The sequence below is a fragment of the Haliotis rufescens genome, unplaced genomic scaffold, assembly GCF_023055435.1.
Source record: "Haliotis rufescens isolate VD_foot unplaced genomic scaffold, xgHalRufe1.0.p SCAF_19, whole genome shotgun sequence".
Taxonomy (NCBI): domain Eukaryota; kingdom Metazoa; phylum Mollusca; class Gastropoda; order Lepetellida; family Haliotidae; genus Haliotis; species Haliotis rufescens.
The window spans coordinates 1,925,137-1,944,329 of record NW_025963879.1 but is presented as its reverse complement, the minus strand read 5'-3'; the positions used below and the strand labels follow the sequence as shown (position 1 = coordinate 1,944,329).

The 19,193-nt window shown below is 39.2% G+C and overlaps 1 protein-coding gene across 3 annotated transcripts in view; it reads left to right on the top strand.

Annotated features, from left to right (window-relative positions):
• Nucleotides 1–18,623, top strand: part of LOC124113028 (junctophilin-1-like) — a 107,668-nt gene extending 89,045 nt beyond the window's left edge. For all 3 annotated transcript variants that reach the window (XM_046473269.2, XM_048398788.1, XM_046473270.2), the window contains 3 exons: nucleotides 2,013–2,131; nucleotides 14,220–15,178; nucleotides 15,526–18,623. In XM_046473269.2, coding sequence (XP_046329225.1) covers nucleotides 2,013–2,131; nucleotides 14,220–15,178; nucleotides 15,526–15,612 — 1,165 coding nt within the window. In that variant the 3' untranslated portion in view covers nucleotides 15,613–18,623. The remainder of the gene's footprint in view (nucleotides 1–2,012; nucleotides 2,132–14,219; nucleotides 15,179–15,525) is intronic.
• The last annotated feature ends 570 nt before the right edge of the window (nucleotides 18,624–19,193 follow it).

The following is a 19,193-nucleotide window of genomic DNA, read 5'->3' as shown; positions in this document are numbered from 1 at the left end:
TGAGAATGATAACTGGAATGCAAACAGATCCACTGGTTGGGGAACAAATAAAACCGTATTTGTGCAGATACTAGTACCTGGATAGCTGCGGTATATAAATGTGTAGTTTAATAATAATGTGATATGTGATATGTGCTCACTTTCAAGTTGCTTCCAACACAGTGTTGCTGTGAAAACTGCAAGTTAAGACTAAAAACAATTTGACATTCAAAGACTTTTCATGACAAATATTTTTTCGCTGTGAGCTGTTCTTTTGTTTGTTTGTTGTTTAACACCGCACTCAGCAATATTCCAGCTATATCTGTAAATAATCGACTCTGGACCAGGCAATCCAATGATTGACGTTATGAACATCGATCCACGCAATTGGGATACGATGACATGCATCAACCAAGTCAGTGAGTCTGACCACCCAATCCTGTTAGTGCAACAATGACATTTTAAATCTATATTACTGGGAAAAATTGTATTTGAATTGTTATATCTTCTATTAATAGTATATTTTGGGAGTTGACCTTCACGCAAATGAGATATGATGACACACAATCAGCCTAGTTAACAAGTCGGTCGCCTCTTACAACCAGCATAGGTTGCTGGGGACCTAAGTTCTCAACCAATCCCCTTGGAGTCATGAGTGAGTGAGTGAGTGAGTTGGGTTAGTTGTATGGATGGCTATCAAGGCATTTTTTCACAATTTAGAGTCGTCTGGCATTCTTTATTTAAGTATAGGTAATCTACATTATATTCTGATAAACCCAGATAGGCATCTTTGTAAGAATGAATACAGAAAAATGTTAACATTATTATACTTAAAACTATTGACGTTAATCAGCCAAACATATGGAAATATTCAATATTTATACTCATAAATGCATATCACAACATGAAGTTGCAGAAATATGTTCGTGATAGTGTGAAATTTGTTAAACTAGGAGTGTAAAATAAGTATTGGAGCAAACTTGGAAGTTAGCCCAGAAGAAAGAAATATTGCATCACATTCAACCAGACTTGGGCAATACCAAAATCAATAAGAAGAAATTTCCTATCCTGTACAGCTGACCTTGCACCACCCCGACCCTACATGCCATGATGTATGGTAATACTTCCCCTCCAACAAATAGCAGCTTTTCTATATAAAGATCTGGCACTCCTCAAAACATTGCGGATGATGGTTTGGATGGAGCATGCAGTCTCATCATAGTGAAAAATTCCTAGTTCCACTGAGCTTGTTAATTGAGTCATGACGCCCCTGGCTGCCAAATATAGATAGATTATTGCCGTAGCGTCTAATTTTACCCCTGTTAAAAGGATTGGTTGTTGGAAACGGTCATTACTCAAACCCGTCTGTGTCAGTTAGTGACACTTTGCTCAACATAATAAGGCTCTAGTATGCCTGTTCACAGAATCAGAAAATGAAATTCACTATAAATGTCGGTGCTGGAGAATAAAAAACAATTTACATCTTTAGCATCCTTAATGTAAACGTATGTATTAATTTGATAGAAGAAATGAAGAAAACATGGAATCAATGATTAAATCTCAGCTTTTAGAATGAGATTCAATAAAACCTAAAGCTAAACCACATTTCTTGTGGATTGTTTTATAAACCAAACATTTTGAAAATGGATTTAAACTAGTTACATTACAATGTTTCAGCTTAATGTGGGAGGAAAACTCAAAGTGATGCAGGTCTCAGACATTTACCACTTTGGTGAAACCTATGAGCTTGGTGCTAGCAAACCTAGAAACATAATAAGGACCAATCGTTATAGGTTTCTGTCACGTGTAAGGGACACAACTCTGCACAATCATGTATGAAAAGATGGTGGGTGCAAATAGGCCTCCTATGACCCAATCTTGCCCTCAATCCAGTTACTACTAAGTAAAGATGCCCTAAGCATTTGTTTAGAATATATGGCCAGGAAGAAATAACTGGAATGTGCTGAGATAAATGAGAATTTACTGAGGATCTTTTTATGAGAAGATTTTATGTTGTTTCGTTTCCATTTCAGAATGGCAAATGCTCGGGCAAAAGCGGAACAAGCAGACAGTTCGGCAGATCGAGCACAACAGGACTGTGATATTGCCAGGTTAAAAGCCAAAGAATTCGCGCCAGAATTCCATCAACCAGGTAAAATAGACACCCAGAGTCTTTTATTTTTTCAGCAATTATGATATCGTAATGCAATTGCCCCCTTCGTTTACAGTATATATGTAATAACATTTTTAAATATGAAATTGAACTTACAAATGTAAGGTGCGAAGTAGTCGTATCATTTTGAAAATTGTGGTTGAAAAATGACAATGAACATTTTCTAAACTTTCAATTGTTTTGATCATAATGAATCTCTACAGAGCTCCTGATTAGACGATATTTGCTTAAAATATGCAAAATAAATCACTATAACACAATTAACGTGGAGTTGCTTGTGTACAAGTTCGCATGAAAAATTAACAAAAAACATAATTTTTCAATGTATCCTTTTCAGCTTTAAACATCTATATTTCCTACTGAATGCGAGCATCATCTATACATTAACTCCATTGCAGGGAATAATGCTTATTGCTTATTGTGTTGTGGTGTTATGTAACACTGGGGTAGCACATGAACAGAAGACTAGTTACCGGAAAGGTTCATCTTAGGCAGAATAATTTAAATAATAGCAACAAAACCCTTTCTACATTCATACAAAATCTCTGCTAAAAGCAGAATTGATTGTATGATTCTAGCTGCATCCTGAGCATGTGTTTATGAATCACTGTCATATAGTGATGATACCAGGTGTTCACGAATGGGAGAGCATAATCTGCCCAACCGGTAGCACCCATCACAAATACATGCAAAGGCAAAAATCAGTTGTTCACCTGAAAAAACAAGGGATCATATTGTACAAGTCCAAAACAATGTCTACCAATTGATGAAAAAATATCTATCCTTTGACTACAAAATGCCCAATAGACTGGATCCAAGGAAGTTAAAATATTTTGAATAGCCAAAGAAATAATCAAATACCAAATGTAAATGATAACATGTGAATAAATCCTCAATTGTTTTGTTTCTAGTATTTCCCAGTTCAAAATATCTGCCATTTATCGAAACAGTATAAAGCAATGTCATCAAAGAAAGGTGAGCTTCTGTACCTATCGTACTCTGTTTGTAAAACAAAAAATGAAGTCCCCACAGCGACACTTTCCCAGTCTAATAGTGATACAGACTAGATTTCTCAATAACATTACATTTCCCAAGTTACTTTTGTGCAAAGGTTTTGGCAGCTATGTCATTGTTCTCCTATAGGTCAAGTTTGTGTTTCTTAGTACTGTCTGGGTGTAGTCATGTCTGGGTGTTGAAGGAGGACAACGGGTATACTAGTGCCTGGTAGATAACACGTACACTGATATGTGTACACCTCACCTCCAGGTACACCTACCACCTGTTCACCCCCTGCCCTCTGGAAGCACCACATCCAACCCTACTGGTCCACATGCTTACCGTTTCAGAAGTGACATTTGTAATTGGTTCTGTAGTTCCAGGCTTGATTGGAGGAACTTGCACCAGGTGCATGTTCCATGAACACCAAGTTGCCCCAGACAACCAGGTTGCACCCTGGTCTCAAAAGTTATTCAAAGTTGAAACATAGGCTAGCCTGCTGCCAGTGTCACATAAATTAATAATGCATTGCTGTAAATCATACTAGAAACATGGGCATAATCTTGAAGTACACACAGTTTGATGACATCAAGCCCACAAAAGCATGACAAATTACACATAACACTGGGATTAATGATGTAGTATGGTAAATAAATGTTATAGGTACTGAGTGTGTTCAAAGATCAATTGTGTGGACAAGTAAGGGTTAGTCAGACTAAAGTTTGAATATATTTTTACATTGACTTGGTGTATGTATATATAATATAAATATTAGGTTGCATTTTTCAATAATAGTTTACAGTTATGCATGTTTTATGTAGCTAAATCGATCTTTGTGTTCCCTTTCTTGTACATGATGCAGTTCATGTTCATTCTGGATGATGCGTGAAACAGACATTTCTTACTCATGTTTTTGCACATTTTTTTTTTACAGAAATCAGTTTTTCTTTGTAGTGTGATAGGATGAGGAACTACATTTCTATAAAAGAACCTTTCTGAAAGGAATTGAGGTTAACTTGGTAATTTAGAGGAAACTCTTTTGTCATGACTACTCAAGCTGAAAATCAAACAATGACAAAAAACTATTTTGGAAAGGAAACCCATCCTTTTTGTGTGAAGCCATTTGTGCTGCTACTCTTCCCCTTCCCTGTGCCTCGATCATCTTGTCTTGGAATGTGAGCTCGTCTTACTTCATGGCCCAGTTGATAGGGCTTTCTTACAGGCCGACCTCATCAACTTGTGCAGGGTAGGACTGGTAGACTCATTTCAGTAACACAATAAATGGGAAGATGTTAGTCATTAACACAGTTGATAGACTCTTTCAGAGACATGGATTATGTGCTTTTTCCCCAAGGCACGGGAAATGGAGGTGAAATTTTGAACTTGACTGTTTGTGATCTATACAGAATATACTCAATACCCTGCATCCATTACTGTGATGACAGTTTATGGGGCACTCCAAGTTGTGGCAGGCGCTGCAGTTCGCAGTGCAGTGTTCTGGTGGTCATAAGTTCCATGTACACCCTTATAATGATTCTTAGGTTGTTGACATCTCATAAAAATCAGATCTTAGTTCTCGCTACCACTAAACAAAGATCTGAGGACATCCCATTATGGGTCACGTCAGAACGACCTTTCATCCAACCAATCAAAGCATCGCCAACCAGTTCATTAAAGTGACAGCCGGAATGTGATTTCTGATCTTGTAACCTCGAAAGATTTAACACGGGGTGTACGGACTTTATGACTGAATCCATGCAATCAATAGGCCATCTTTTAGCCATTCCAGAATGTTTGTTTGTTCTGTTTTCAAATTTATATTTGAGAATTCGTCAAAATATGTTTTAAAGCATAGTCGCCAGTTTGAAACTAGTGCTGTAAAGCATGAGAAGGCTGCCTTCTGATTGGCTAATGTCGACTTCTTGTCAGTCATTCCATTGGTCAATCAAACTTCGCAAAAGGTTGGACTGACGTGACCCGTAATGGGCTGTCCTCAGATTGGTAGCGAGAGCTAAGTTCTGATTTTAATTAGATTGGTGGGCACTACTCTTGTGCTTGTAGGTTCCTAAGTACAGGATTAACATGACTCCAACAGTTTGGTTGACATAGTAAAAGCTGAGGGAAGCAGTGACCCAGCATTAGCGCGACATTTTACTAGCGATGTCACTGCGGCCCAAAGGTTTTACTATGTCAACCCAAACCAAGGAAGAATGTTTTATCTGACTTAAGAACCATCCAAACAACATTTATTGATAATTGTTTAATATATGTATAAATGTATAAAGTAACACTCGTAAAAATATCTAGCTAGGAAATATACCCTAATCATGGTACCTTCAAATGAACCACATATCTTCATTTCTTCTTTTCTATTTTCGAACATTTGACGTTGTCAATGCTGAATCCAAACTTCACCCCTTCTCTTGGTCTTTCAAGGAAAAGGTCAAACTCCATTCATGGTCTTACTAATATAAAGTAAAACATCACATCTGGGATGAGGCCATACTAAGAAAAAGTAAAACCTTCTAAGAGGTTATTATGAAAAGACAAGTAACGTCCAAAACAATGGTCAATATCCACAAAGGTTTCTAAGACCTGCATCACTTCAGGCTGTCCTCCCATGTTAAGCCGTGAAATGACTACAGTACTGTACAAAACACTCCTACACCTAGAAGAAGTGAGTGTATTACTAGCGTTTAGAGAAGTGATGTGTCACAATTTTTACGATCAGTTTCAGGATTTTGTAAGGTGCGTCCACCACTACCTAGAAACGTTTCCATTGCATGTTGCGTGATATGTGGTAGTGACTAAAACTGCTGCATCATCTACAGCAGTCTGCTATTCATTACAGTTAATTCAGTTAGGGTTTGTTTAAATGCAGAGAGAATGCAGCGGTAAATGTAAAGTTATCCCTGGTGGGAGATGCACAAGCTAATGGTAGGCTGTTCCCAAAGTTATGTCCACCATTTAATCATTAATGAATCCATTTGTATGTGTGGGTTGGTGTGTTCATGTGCTCCGGGGGACAAGCATCAGTCTCATCAACTCCATCATGGCCAGGGTAGCGTGACCATGCTTATCTCCACCCTCAAAGGAATATTTTATCTACCATTTTGTTAATTGTTTTGGGCATTAATTCAGAATTGGTCCCTCATCAAAGCGTCTAGTTATGTGCAGTATTGCGGCTTGCAATTAATATATTGAAACGAGTGTTGTCATGACTTTCTGATTCAAACAGTTTGGGTTGGGTTTACTGAATGTGTGTCGATCCATTGCGGTAATGTTCAGCACAAAGGGGAATGTGCATAAGTAAACAGATGAATGTCATGGCATTGATTGGGAAGGCAATAGTACAAGTGGTGGCAGGGATGCAGGTCAATTGCCACTGATGGATTATTTCTGTATCATCTTCACAATGGTCACAGTCAACCCTGCTGGTTAGGATGGTCGGATGACAGTGATGGGTCAGATCCTTGTAGCTTGTAGTAAATTGGTAAATGTGAAGCATAGTTCTGTTTGGAAATAGTTATTGCGTAATGGATATGGTTCGCTTATAAACATTTGTGTTATGACAGTTTCTGATAACAGCAAAGTCATGTAAAGCTGAATGGTGTATTATGCCCTGACAAAGGTCTGTAATTGACACAAAATATTCCTCATATAATGTTTTGGTTGTTAACATGTTTGATGTTTAACACATCACTCTGCAGTATTCCACTTATATGACATCGGTCTGTGTGACTGAGTCTGGACCAGACAATCCATTGAATAACATTATGAGAAAGGATCAGTGCTATCGGGGTATGTTGACATGCCAACAACCAAGTCACTCAGCCATCCCACAGATGCTCCATTGGGGACATGTCAGGGGACCTATGGGGGCATGGGTGGCCCAGTCATCTAAGGCGCCGTGATTCGGTGTGCAGAGTTGCGTCCCTTGGGCACCCCAGAAACCTATGATTGTGGGTTCGAATTCCGGTTCACCCCGATTATGTTTCTAGGTTTGTCAGCACCATACCCGTGCTCATGGGTTTCACCGAAGTGCTAAATGTCTGAGACCTGCATCACTTCAGGCTTTCCTCACACATTAAGCTGACACGCCGTGACATAACTGGAATACTGTTAAAAGCGGCGTTAAACCCAACTCACTCACTCACTCAGGGGACCTACTGGGCACGATCTGGTCTAAAATTGTTGTCTTGCAGTTCAAACTTTCTACCGATAATTCTAGTGACATAGAAGCTGATCAGTCAAATGTCCATTCACAATAACCAAATCAGTTTGCCTGTCATGTGTGATACCTCGCCACACCATGACAATACTGCCCCTATACTGATCATGGTCAAGAATAATTGTTGCCATGGCATGCCGCTTGTCGCTACGTCACCATCAACGATTTCTGCTGTCTGTGAATCGAAGGCAAAACCTTCATTCATCTGTAGACATGGTGTAGCGCCATTGGCGCACAGCACCTCCTTGTTGTTGCCAAGCCCACCCCAATCTTTGCCGCTTAGGGTAAACTGTTAGGGTCACACCCTTCACAGGATGCATTGCTTTTAGACAGGATGCATAGAGCTGGTTTTTAACACTAGATGTTGAAATTCGCCTTCCTGTTATTGTATGGAATATTTGAATCTATTGAGAAGTGGGGGGCACGGGTGGCCCAGTCGTCAAAGGCGCGTCAATTCGCTGTGCAGAGTTGCGTCCCTTGGGCACGCCAGAAACCTATGATTGTGGATTTCGAACTGGTTCGTCCCAATTATGTTTCTAGGTTCGTCAGCACCATACCCCTGCTCGTGGGTTTCACTGAAGTGGTAAACGTCTGTGACCTGCATCACTTCGGGCTTTCCTCCCACATTAAACTGACATGCTGTGATATAACTGGAATACTGTTAAAAGCGGCGTTAAACACAACTCACTCACTCACTATTGAGTAGTGCAATTAATGAAATGAGAGGATTTTGTCTATGTGTCGTTTCTTTAGACCTGCTACACCCAGGTCTCATTGCAGTTCCACACAATTGATGGTACTTGGTCCCACATTCTTTTTAATTTGCCAGACATTGAGACAACTTGAGATAACGACATCCCCCCAGCTATCGTACCCATACTTCATCATTTTGTCTGTCTCAGGGTAATTTTTAAGCATGTGCTTAGCTCAGTTGCAGTAGTGACTGTGAGTTCCCCTTTAGGCGCACACACTCTGGCTCCTGTGTGCATGTGCATCACATGCTGTTCATGCATGATGCACAATCTCATTGTGAGTAGATGTTGCATTCAGATGCAAAGCCACAGCATTCTAATTGTCACCTCATCGATAAGCTACATAAAAATTTTCCCCCTTTTTTTTGTAGATGGTATATTTGACAAACTATTTTCAGCCAAACTATTGTTTAATTCATAAACATAGCTGATACTTTTATATGGGGATGTTTGAAGGAAGACCTGTTCCTAGCAATTGATCTGGCATGCCTTAATTCCAGTATCTAATCCAGAACAAGAGAACAAGCCAAGGGCTAAAAATGTCAGTCATTTGAAATGATTATTAAGCCAGTGAATATGAACCACTGTATGTAAATCTTTGTGATGTAGCCTGAAGATAACAGATATATCCCTGACAAATGACAAACATTGTACTGTTTATTCGTACATATTTCTAGCTGCAAAACCAAGAGAGACAATGCTACTTGCTGTTATGTTCTTCTCACACTTACATAACCTGGCAATGCCTACCTGGCAGACAGCCACAGTCTTTTTGTCTTGCAAAGATATCTCTCTTCTTTGGCAGCCATTTTGAATTTTCATTTTGCAATGTTTCTTTGACTAAAGTCATGACTGTGACCTCAGTACCTGCCCACATCAAATGTGTCGGGCTGACAGGTAGCCCCCCTGGCAACTACTGGCGGAGAGAACGGGTGGAGGGGTGAATTATAGTCGTCAGCATTTCTGTTCAATAAGGCCACACTTTTTTAATTGTATGTTTCACAGATTTATTCAAGCTTTTCCACACCAAGGTCAGTCGAAATAAAAATAAAAATAAAAATAAATAGCTATGTCAATCATTTATTTATTTATATGAAAGTCAGTCTGCTCTGGAGTTAAAACCGCAGGTGGCCTCTTGAATCACTGATGTGGACATGGAATTTAAGAGGGACTATATTACTAGAGGGAGACATGATAAAAAGAAATATTTTTGTGTTTAATTTATTTCTTTTCCAGCTGCTTTTCATAAGGGGTGGTGCCTAAAAGAATTATATTGTTTTACAGACAAGTCTACCTTGAATTTTTGTCATTTTACGGGAAAATCTACATGAAATCTTGCTGAAGTAATTAATATGCTTTTGGAAAGATGTCTTTGATTGAAAATATTGAAGTGACCTTGACAACCTTTTTTCATTATTTGATTTTCCCTCTTGGAATATTGACCAGGAAAATCAGCAAAATAGAATATGATTTTGCCGTATTAAATATGATTTTAAGCTGAAGATTACAGAATTATGCTGATAAAGTAGACTATTACGTAAAAGATATAAAAATCAATTTGTTAAAAAATCAGCAAACCTTTAGTAGTTTACTTGTTGCTTTGCATGTAATTTGCTTTGAGATGAACATGATGTCCTGTCCGGAAGTATGCTGTGGGATGCTCCTAATTAAAATGTATTGCATCAAAAACTATTCCGTAGTTTTAATTTCTATCAAATAACTATAGAGTGAGTATGTGAAAATATGTAAACAGTATTCCACATGTAAAGTACTGTATACTACTCAACATGATGTCGCCCTCAATGGCAGCTGGCAATAGAAATTTGAAACAAAAGAGACACACTAACCTAACTTTGCCCCTTTGCTAGGGTCATTACTGACACATACATAAGATGAATGAAAGTAATCCCTGTTATTGAGATATAACTGAGAGGGCATAAATAGGGTAGGCACCTCTGCCTTAAGAATCGAAGTCCGACTAAAACCCAACCTTGTCTACTGTTTATTTGTTTTGATTGTTTGTTGTTTAATGCCACACTCAGCAATATTCCAGCTATATGACGGCAGTCTGTAAATAATCGAGCCTGGACCAGACAATCCAGTGATTGACATCATGAGCATCGATCCACGCAATTGGGATACGATGACATGCATCAACCAAGTCAGCGAGTCTGACCACCCGATCCCGTTAGTCGCCATTTACGACAAGCATAGTTGCCTTTTACGCCAAGCATGGGTTGCCGAAGACCTATTCTACCCCGGATCTTCACGGGTCAACCTCAAATCTCAAATAAACCAATTTGACCATAAATAGAGCACTGCAGACAGTAACAATGTTTCGTTCATTTTGTCAGGTTTTTATTGACAATGGTTACCACAAGACCAATAAAGCAGAAAACTCATGCAAAAGATATGAACTAAATGTATTCTCAAGTGTGTTTGGAGGTGTCATGATATTCGCCCTTGTTGACTGTACAAGTAAAATACTCAAGTCTAGTGTGTATTTCCAGGAATCTTTTCCTCTCTGACCCTCTTGTTAGGTTGAATGTAACTAACATTACATGTTTAAATACTAAACACGTTTCAAGATAAGAGTTGAGATATTATTTCTGCATTTGTCATATCAGGAAACCAAATGGGGTAAGATGGGAGCATCCAAATTAAGGATAGTTTTCTACAACTGTTAAACTGATACAGGGTTTTATGGTGTATTGGAAGTATTTTGAGCTCGAACACTGTATTTTTGTTCCTATAAAAGGTTGCTGTAAACATATTGGTTGTAAATCTGTTAACTGGATTAATGTTTACTACATAAACACAACCCGAAGGCTCACACTGGCTATATCACAACTCATGTTCAGCACTCAGTATCTGTAAACTGTCTACCCACATCGGTGGTGATTATCAAAATAACTTGGATGTGGTATGTTATCTGATGACCATGTTAATTTTAGAAGACAGTTTCCAAGGAATACAAGCTTCGTTTTTATTGTACTATTTCTCATGAATTGTTTTATTAATACATTCATATTCTTACATGTTTTTGTAACATTATTTATTTCATAGCAATATTGAAAATGCTCTTAAAGTTTCACAAATGCTTTCAAGGAAAGACATTTTGTTTCACTGTATACATTTTAGTGTTTTATGTATTGATAATGTATTGAGAATTAATTGCTGATATGTAAATGTGTCAATGGGGTATTGATTTATGCCCACTCTGGTTGTACATACTGAAGTTGTATGTGCTCCGATACAAGAAGGAATGGTTATATAGATATTCTGCCCTGACTACTGGTACAAGAAGGAATGGTTATATAGATATTCTGCCCTGACTACTGGTACAAGAATGAATGGTTATATGGATATTCTGCCCTGACTACTGGTACAAGAAGGAATGGTTATATAGATATTCTGCCCTGACTACTGGTACAAGAATGAATGGTTATATGGATATTCTGCCCTGACTACTGGTACAAGAAGGAATGGTTATATGGATATTCTGCCCTGACTTCTGGTTCAAGAAAGAATGGTTATATGGATATTCTGCCCTGACTACTGGAACAAGAAGGAATGGTTATATGGATATTCTGCCCTGACTTCTGGTTCAAGAAAGAATGGTTATATAGATATTCTGCCCTGACTACTTGTACAAGAAGGAATGGTTATAAAGATCTTCTGCCCTGACTTCTGGTTCAAGAAGGAATGGTTATATAGATATTCTGCCCTGACTACTTGTACAAGAAGGAATGGTTATAAAGATCCTCTGCCCTGACTTCTGGTTCAAGAAGGAATGGTTATATAGATATTCTGCCCTGACTTCTGGTTCAAGAAGGAATGGTTATATAGATATTCTGCCCTGACTACTGGTATAAGAAGGAATGGTTATATAGATATTCTGCCCTTACTACTGGTACAAGAAGGAATGGTTATATAGATATTCTGCCCTGACTACTGGTATAAGAAGGAATGGTTATATAGATATTCTGCCCTGACTACTGGTATAAGAAGGAATGGTTATAAAGATATTCTGCCCTTACTACTGGTATAAGAAGAAATGGTTATAAAGATATTCTGCCCTGACAACTGGTATAAGAAGGAATGGTTATAAAGATATTCTGCCCTTACTACTGGTATAAGAAGAAATGGTTATAAAGATATTCTGCCCTGACTACTGGTATAAGAAGAAATGGTTATATAGATATTCTGCCCTTACTACTGGTATAAGAAGAAATGGTTATATAGATAATCTGGTTACCACCCTGTTTTACTTGGAGTTGGTTATCACCCTGTTTTACTTGGAGTTGGTTATCACCCTGTTTTGCACTCTATAGTAACCAGGAACTGTAGTGAATGCCTTCAGGAAAGCATGTCACGATGTGTTGGCCCGCTGTGATGACGTCAAGGCATTTCAATAAGTAGTCAGTGACATTTACTTTATCCAAAAGTGCTGCTAATCCAGTCTTAAAATAATCAACAAGAATCAAAGTAGGTCTGTTCTCTAGAATGTTATGGGAAAATTGGATGTTCATCAAGGATGGAAAATCAATGGAGAAAGTTGGGATAGAACAGAAATACTCATATGCTAATTTGTTCTTAATCTGTTCCAGAAACTTGTGGAGGTGGGGGTGAAGGTTTAGGAGGTGACTGGGTGGGTGGGGTGGGGGGAGGAGTTTCATTGGAATACTGTGTCATAAGGAATTTTTTCACTTTTCATATTTTTTATCTTGACTAATGATTATTTATTGGTAAGTCTTTTATCTGAATGTTAATTTTAGTGTCTCAGGTGCTTAATTTTTATAGTAGTGATGATAGACAGTCTGAAACTAAACATTCTGTGGTGGATCAAATGATAGTACTAATGGTTTCACAGAAATCAAGCCATGTCAATAAAGTCTTTACAGGAATCAATTAATAAAAGTATTAAACATATCATGTATGATAATGGTATTGATGAAGATTTAAATTTTTCGTCAGATTTTATTCTTGCATCCAAACTGGCTGTGTCCGTATACCTTGTTTATGTTGTGTGGGGTTGTGGGCGGAGAATGGGGAGGTTGTGGGCGGAGAATGGGGAGGTTGTGGGTGCAGGTAAAGGCATGGCGCGGTTGTACAGGGTCATCTGTAGGAGACTCGCTCACCCACACCTTGCGGGGTCAGATTTCTGACATCGATGACGACAATGCAGTTCTATTCCCCAATACTGACGTACCTGGCTGGCGATTAGATAACATGGCATACTTTCCGAAAAGGTCATATCTGAGAGAATAGATCACAAAAATGTGACCTTTTATGTATCTTGGAAGGAAAACTAGGCGTTTCTATGGCAACTCTTTGTAGTTTCCCTGCAGTAGATTTGGTGTAATTGAAGTCTTTAGTCTGTGTGCAGATGTGCCTACCTTAGCTAGCGGAAGGTTTCGCTGTGTTGTTTATTGGCATGAGGCTATGAGGAAAGCAATATTGTGGTGTTGTTCAATATGAAGATGGCCGGTTCTGTAATTACTTAGTGATCTTGAAACAGTTGACTTCTTAATGAAGGACGGGAAGACGAAACGATCTCTTCGACATAGCCTACACAAGCTGAGAGCTTTTCTGTCGTTTCGTGAAGGGAGGGGCACTGCTAGAGTGAAGTGTGACACAAGCCTTGGTCGTCCATCTTTGTCACAGGGCTCCAGCATTAAGAGGGTTAATTTTAAAGGAATAACAGACACAGACAGGACATGTGAAGGTCAAGAGTTAACCCTTTGTGTGTCGAATGGAGGCTATTTACAAACATTTCTGACAATCAGCCCAAAGGATCAGTATATGTTTATTGAAGATTTAACTTGATATCTCATTACCAAATATTTTTGGTCTGTAACTCTGTTGATTTAGGGATATGAGGAAGTAAAAAAAAATTGAAAGCAGTTATCATGACATTGAGTTGTTTTGGATACTTATGTGGTTATTTTACATGACAAATACACTTTTTGTTTTTAAGGTTTAGTTAGACAAATCTAAATTTCAGCTTGAATGGATTTCTTTTTGTGTGGATGTGTGATGAAAATGTCTCTATAATGCATTTCTAACTCTTGCTCGTATTTTGCAGGTACAGATATAGTAAAGAAGCAACTAGAAGAAAACAACCACGAGTACGACTATAGCCACGTCAAACCTTTACAAAATCATGCTCCCTATCGCTCCAAGTCCATGCAAGCTCCAAGGCTTGACATGCAGGACGGAGGTGGCATGTTGCCCGGTGGCTTGCCAGATATGGACTACCAAAAAAGAACAAATAATCCCGCTAGCTATCTCAACGCGGGGTATCCCAACAACCCTGGCAACCAACAGGAAGTGATGCAAGCGCTCAACGTCAACCCTCATAGTCGAAGTCCGTCACTGAAAGTTCGCAGGTATAGTTTTCTGGCAGGCTCCAGAAGAGGCCGAGGTTTCAGTGAGATATTTAATTCAACCATATTGAATGATCATTTTGACCAGTACACTGCACCACACGAGGACAGTGGCTTCGGACGCGAGATCTATGTGGCTGGCGATGACCGGCAGCGAAACACATCGCACACTAGTGACACGTCCCCCGACTCCGGGGTGTCGGATACAATGGAGGAGGATAACAAAAACCGTCCATTGCAACGGCGTAGAACTCTCCCGTGCATTGTAAATCAGCCAGACAACAATGCGAAAAAAGCAATTGTAGAGAAGGAAACAGCCCACAGTAGTGAAAATCTGACTGGGAAAACTGCAGAGACATATATTATTGAAAACGGAATCAGGAAGCGTGTGCGTGCCGAAGTTCACAAAAACCCTGCGGACGACAAGGGGGAGCAACTACTGAAGCAGTATAAGATCGAAAGCCAAAAGAAACTGTCTGAATCGGGCAAACACGGAAGTCTTCCGGACCTCAAACATGTAGTGAATACAGCCAAGCCAATCACACGTGTAGAGGCATACCGACTTGCTACAGCACGCCGGGAAGAGTTGAGACGACTACAAGACCTTGCAGAACGGCGACGACAGGGCGACGTGGCAGTTATACTCGGAGATGTGAAGGTATGTGTTGTTCTCATGGCAATTAAAATGTAAACAGTGTTCAAACATATAGGTATTGACTCTCTTTCGTTGACATGACTATGTAGTACAAACTGTTTTAAGAATCTTAGGTGCATGTATTTTGATTTCATACATACTATTCAAAAGATAAATTACAGTAAAATGAAAGAATCCTGTGTTCTTTAACTTCTTTTGAGTAGTATGTTATGTAAAGAACTTACTTGTGGAGACTAAAAAACTATATAAATTGCTGTTATGTTGGTACTTGATTGGCCATGGTAGCCTTGACCTTCATAGTTGTCCTTGAACCAGCATTTACATGTAACCTTGACCTGTCTGTTTTTCAGGACTGGTGTCAGCAGAGACAGCTGCTAGTGTTGGTGATTGCGCTCAACCTCAGTCTGGCCACCATGTTCTTCAACTTACTCTCCTGAACCCACGTGCACATGCGGCCGATGCCCGCAGGTTAACGTTTTATCTTCGCCATCGCACGTTTTGTGTGGTTCCCCCAAAGCCCTGCACCCAGCATAGGGCGGGACCCAGCCAGAGCCATCTGGACTGAGGATGCTTTTGACCCGAGTCGGCAAACTCAACTGTTGAGTCGGCCTTTGGACTGAGATTGTGCTGCAAGTTTAATTGCAGAGGAGAGAGAAAACCTACTATTCCCCAAAGAAAACATTAGGAGTTGTTTCTGGCTTTTGTAATTCTGCAATTAGAGATATTGCAAATCGGTCATGTTCATGATTGAACACGTTTGGTGAAAGAAAGGAGGTGTTTGTTTTTAAATCATTAAAATGGCACTCAGATTATGCACTGTATTTTTCTACAGTGACATGTCCGCAGTGACTATTGCGGTTGTCTTTGTCGAGTGCCTAATTAACATTGTTCATGATCCCAATTATTTGAGTGACCTTGACATTTAACCCTGACCTTGCCGATGCCACTGAGTGACCTTCACCTCAGAGACCCCTCAGATCATGTGATGAATGATGAGTACGACATCCCATTTCCATCTGTCTCATAATTGGACAGTCCAAGGGAGATAATTGATGAAAGTCGACACAGATTGACCAGTAAGATGTTGTTGAAGGATGTCATGCGATGAAATCTCAAAAAAACACTGTAACAACACCCAGATTCCTTACTTCTGTGATAATACAATGAGCTCTGGGCCAATTGTATGATATTTATCCCATGTAAATCTATCAGAGTGTACAAAGTCCTTGTGATCAAAGGGAGGCAACTCAGAGTTTTTAGATCTTCTAGTGACTGAGTTGAGTTTGAATCTAGGTCATTGGGAGATAGCCAGCCTTCCCACTCGAATCATCAACTGTGAATACCATTATTTAAAACCTAATTTAATTCTCAATTGTGCAATTAGATGAAAATAATAATTTGGAACTTAATTTATTTTTTAAGTTCATTTCTATTCCATTGTGTGGTTTGATCTTTTTTCATAGTTATTCCAAGAAAGTAGGTCATTTTGACCTATTTTGACCTATTTTTCTGTGGTGCAACCACTACTATGAAAACTGAGATTGTGGGTGACTGGGACTATTTCTCTTCTGGGTGCAATGGTTGCCTCCGTGGAAGCATCTCCGGCGGCAGTGGCAGTGTCTGCTGCGCCAGCTGCTCCTGGTTGATATCGGAAAAGCAATAGCGACTGTTTGAAAGCGTGTTCTCAGGCAGCTCTTGGGCCTGTTTCCGGGAGTGCGGACGATTGTACCTTGTATTATAATATATCATACCTCATGTCCCCACTCCACTGCTCCCAAGCATGATTCCTTTGCTTGAGACTACCAGGTTACATTGTGAGGGACTGTTGAAACTGTCAATAAATTATAGTGCAAAACTGATTCATAGCGAGTGATAGTTATATCTCATTTTGGCAGCAGTAACACTGGCACAACAGTTGCAATAAGTCTGTAGGGAAACAGTATCAACTTCAAGCCAGTTGCAATGAATGGCCTGTTGGATGCACGATACATGCAGAGGTAGTTTGATGGAAAACAGGTTCTACGTATTGCTGCAAAAATGATTGATGTGTACTGAAGAATGATGCTTGATACTGTGTCTGGCTGGTATTAATGTGATGTAATTTCATGTTATCAGAAATACGTTTAGAGGAAACAGGTGCTCACCATCTAAAACAAATAAAACAGTGGGTAATCACTTGTACATTATCCCAGCATTGCAATCAGCTGAATATCACCAATTAAATGATGAATAACTCACTTCAAGTCATTCATTACGGAAATTTTGAAGTTCACCTGTTGTCAAATCTCACTTTCTCCAGTTTCAAGACCTCCTGTTTGTATTAGTTGTTGCAATGTATATATTATCTATTGATTTCTTGAGTTTGGAAAACACAAAAATGACATGTATGAGTGACAAGTTGGATAGTTGACCATTTTGTTGCCACACTTCCCCTAGCGTCATGAGAGTGAGATAGAGTGATCAAAGTATTTGTGTTCTTGTATGTATAATAAATAACCAGCTCCTTGTAATGAAACAAGATAGATATTGTTTAGTCACTAAACCCATGAAATATAGTCAGATACTATCCAGGATGCATTCCGCAAACATACCCGACATTTAATCATCACCAATTTGCTGAATAACTGTTATATTTGCCTTAATGTAATAATGTTAATTAATGTATATTAGTGTCAATGTTTACTGTTCCACATGTTCATTGAACTACAAAATCAGCCAGCACTCAGCCTTACCAACAATAGTTATAGGAAGGGGAGGTAACTCTCATTTCCAAGGAAGGGGAGATAACTGATGCTGTTTGTTCAGTGTTACTGCTATCCACCATTCATCTTCTAAGGTTTCATATTTTCTGATGTTATTTACCTCCGTAGGTCCTGAACAAATTACAATGATTCCTGTCATAATACGACCAAGAGCCTGGAGATTGTTAAGGCTGCGATGGCTGTTGCTGGGATCACCTAATGATTGCAGTGTAGATAAGACAAGCCCTCACCATTGTGCCCAGTGAATGTATTTTCTTTTAGATACCCTTTTTTATAAGAAATATTGCAAGTGACTTTCAAACCATGGTTTAAGTTTTTTGCACAGACCCTCTTAGTATCTCAGATGTGTCCCTGTCCCTTTAATGTAGAAAGCAAAGTGGTCTCAACCTGCCCAGTATGCAGTATATTTTAAAGGGGAGTTTCTGCCCCCAATCAAAGAACACTGCTTATACTTGGTAGGGAGATCCTGTTGTTGGCCTGCCTCAGTCATACACGTGGCAGTGTGGTCAATTTGTTCTCCCGATCTCAGATTTGAGTCTCCACTTTGCTAGTTTTGTTTCTCCATCTTATTTCTTTCTTGCTTGCTTGTGTTGCTGTCTCCAAAACACCTCTGTATTTCATTTTGAAACAATAACTTTGCCTTGAATTTCAGTTTTCATAATAAAAATCCATTTTGTAGACAAGTGTACATGTTTTTGTGATTTTGATTTCCATTACTGTGGCATTGTGTTCATCTTTCATGTGTTACTGTGAGTCTGGTTGTATTTGGTTACGTTGCAAAACAACACCTGGTGTCGGGGAACCAAGGTAGAGCATGATGCACTGGTACTTTTAGCACCTGGTGTCAACCCGCAGTCTGGTTCACATCTTGTAACGGTCTCTACAACCTCCAGTGTGTTATGTCTCCATTGCATACAGAACAAAAAATGGTCAGGGATCTTGAATATTTTGGGGGATATGTTTCTGTGCCAGTTTTCACTTCCATAAAATATACCCAAAAATATTCATGATTCCTAATATTCTTTGTTCAGTAAATTATGATAAATACCCTGGACCCATTTGCTGGCATAGCTTTGTTTTGAGCCTGATTCCAACAGCACTAAGCTAAAATTAGCTTACCACTCACATAACTTACTCAAGCAAGACAAAGTTTGTGCCCAGTTAGAGACAGGAGCGATGGAGGTGATGACATCACTTCCGAAATGAAGCTATGGTGGTTAATGGGGCCGGAGCATGTATCGTAATGGAATAGTACC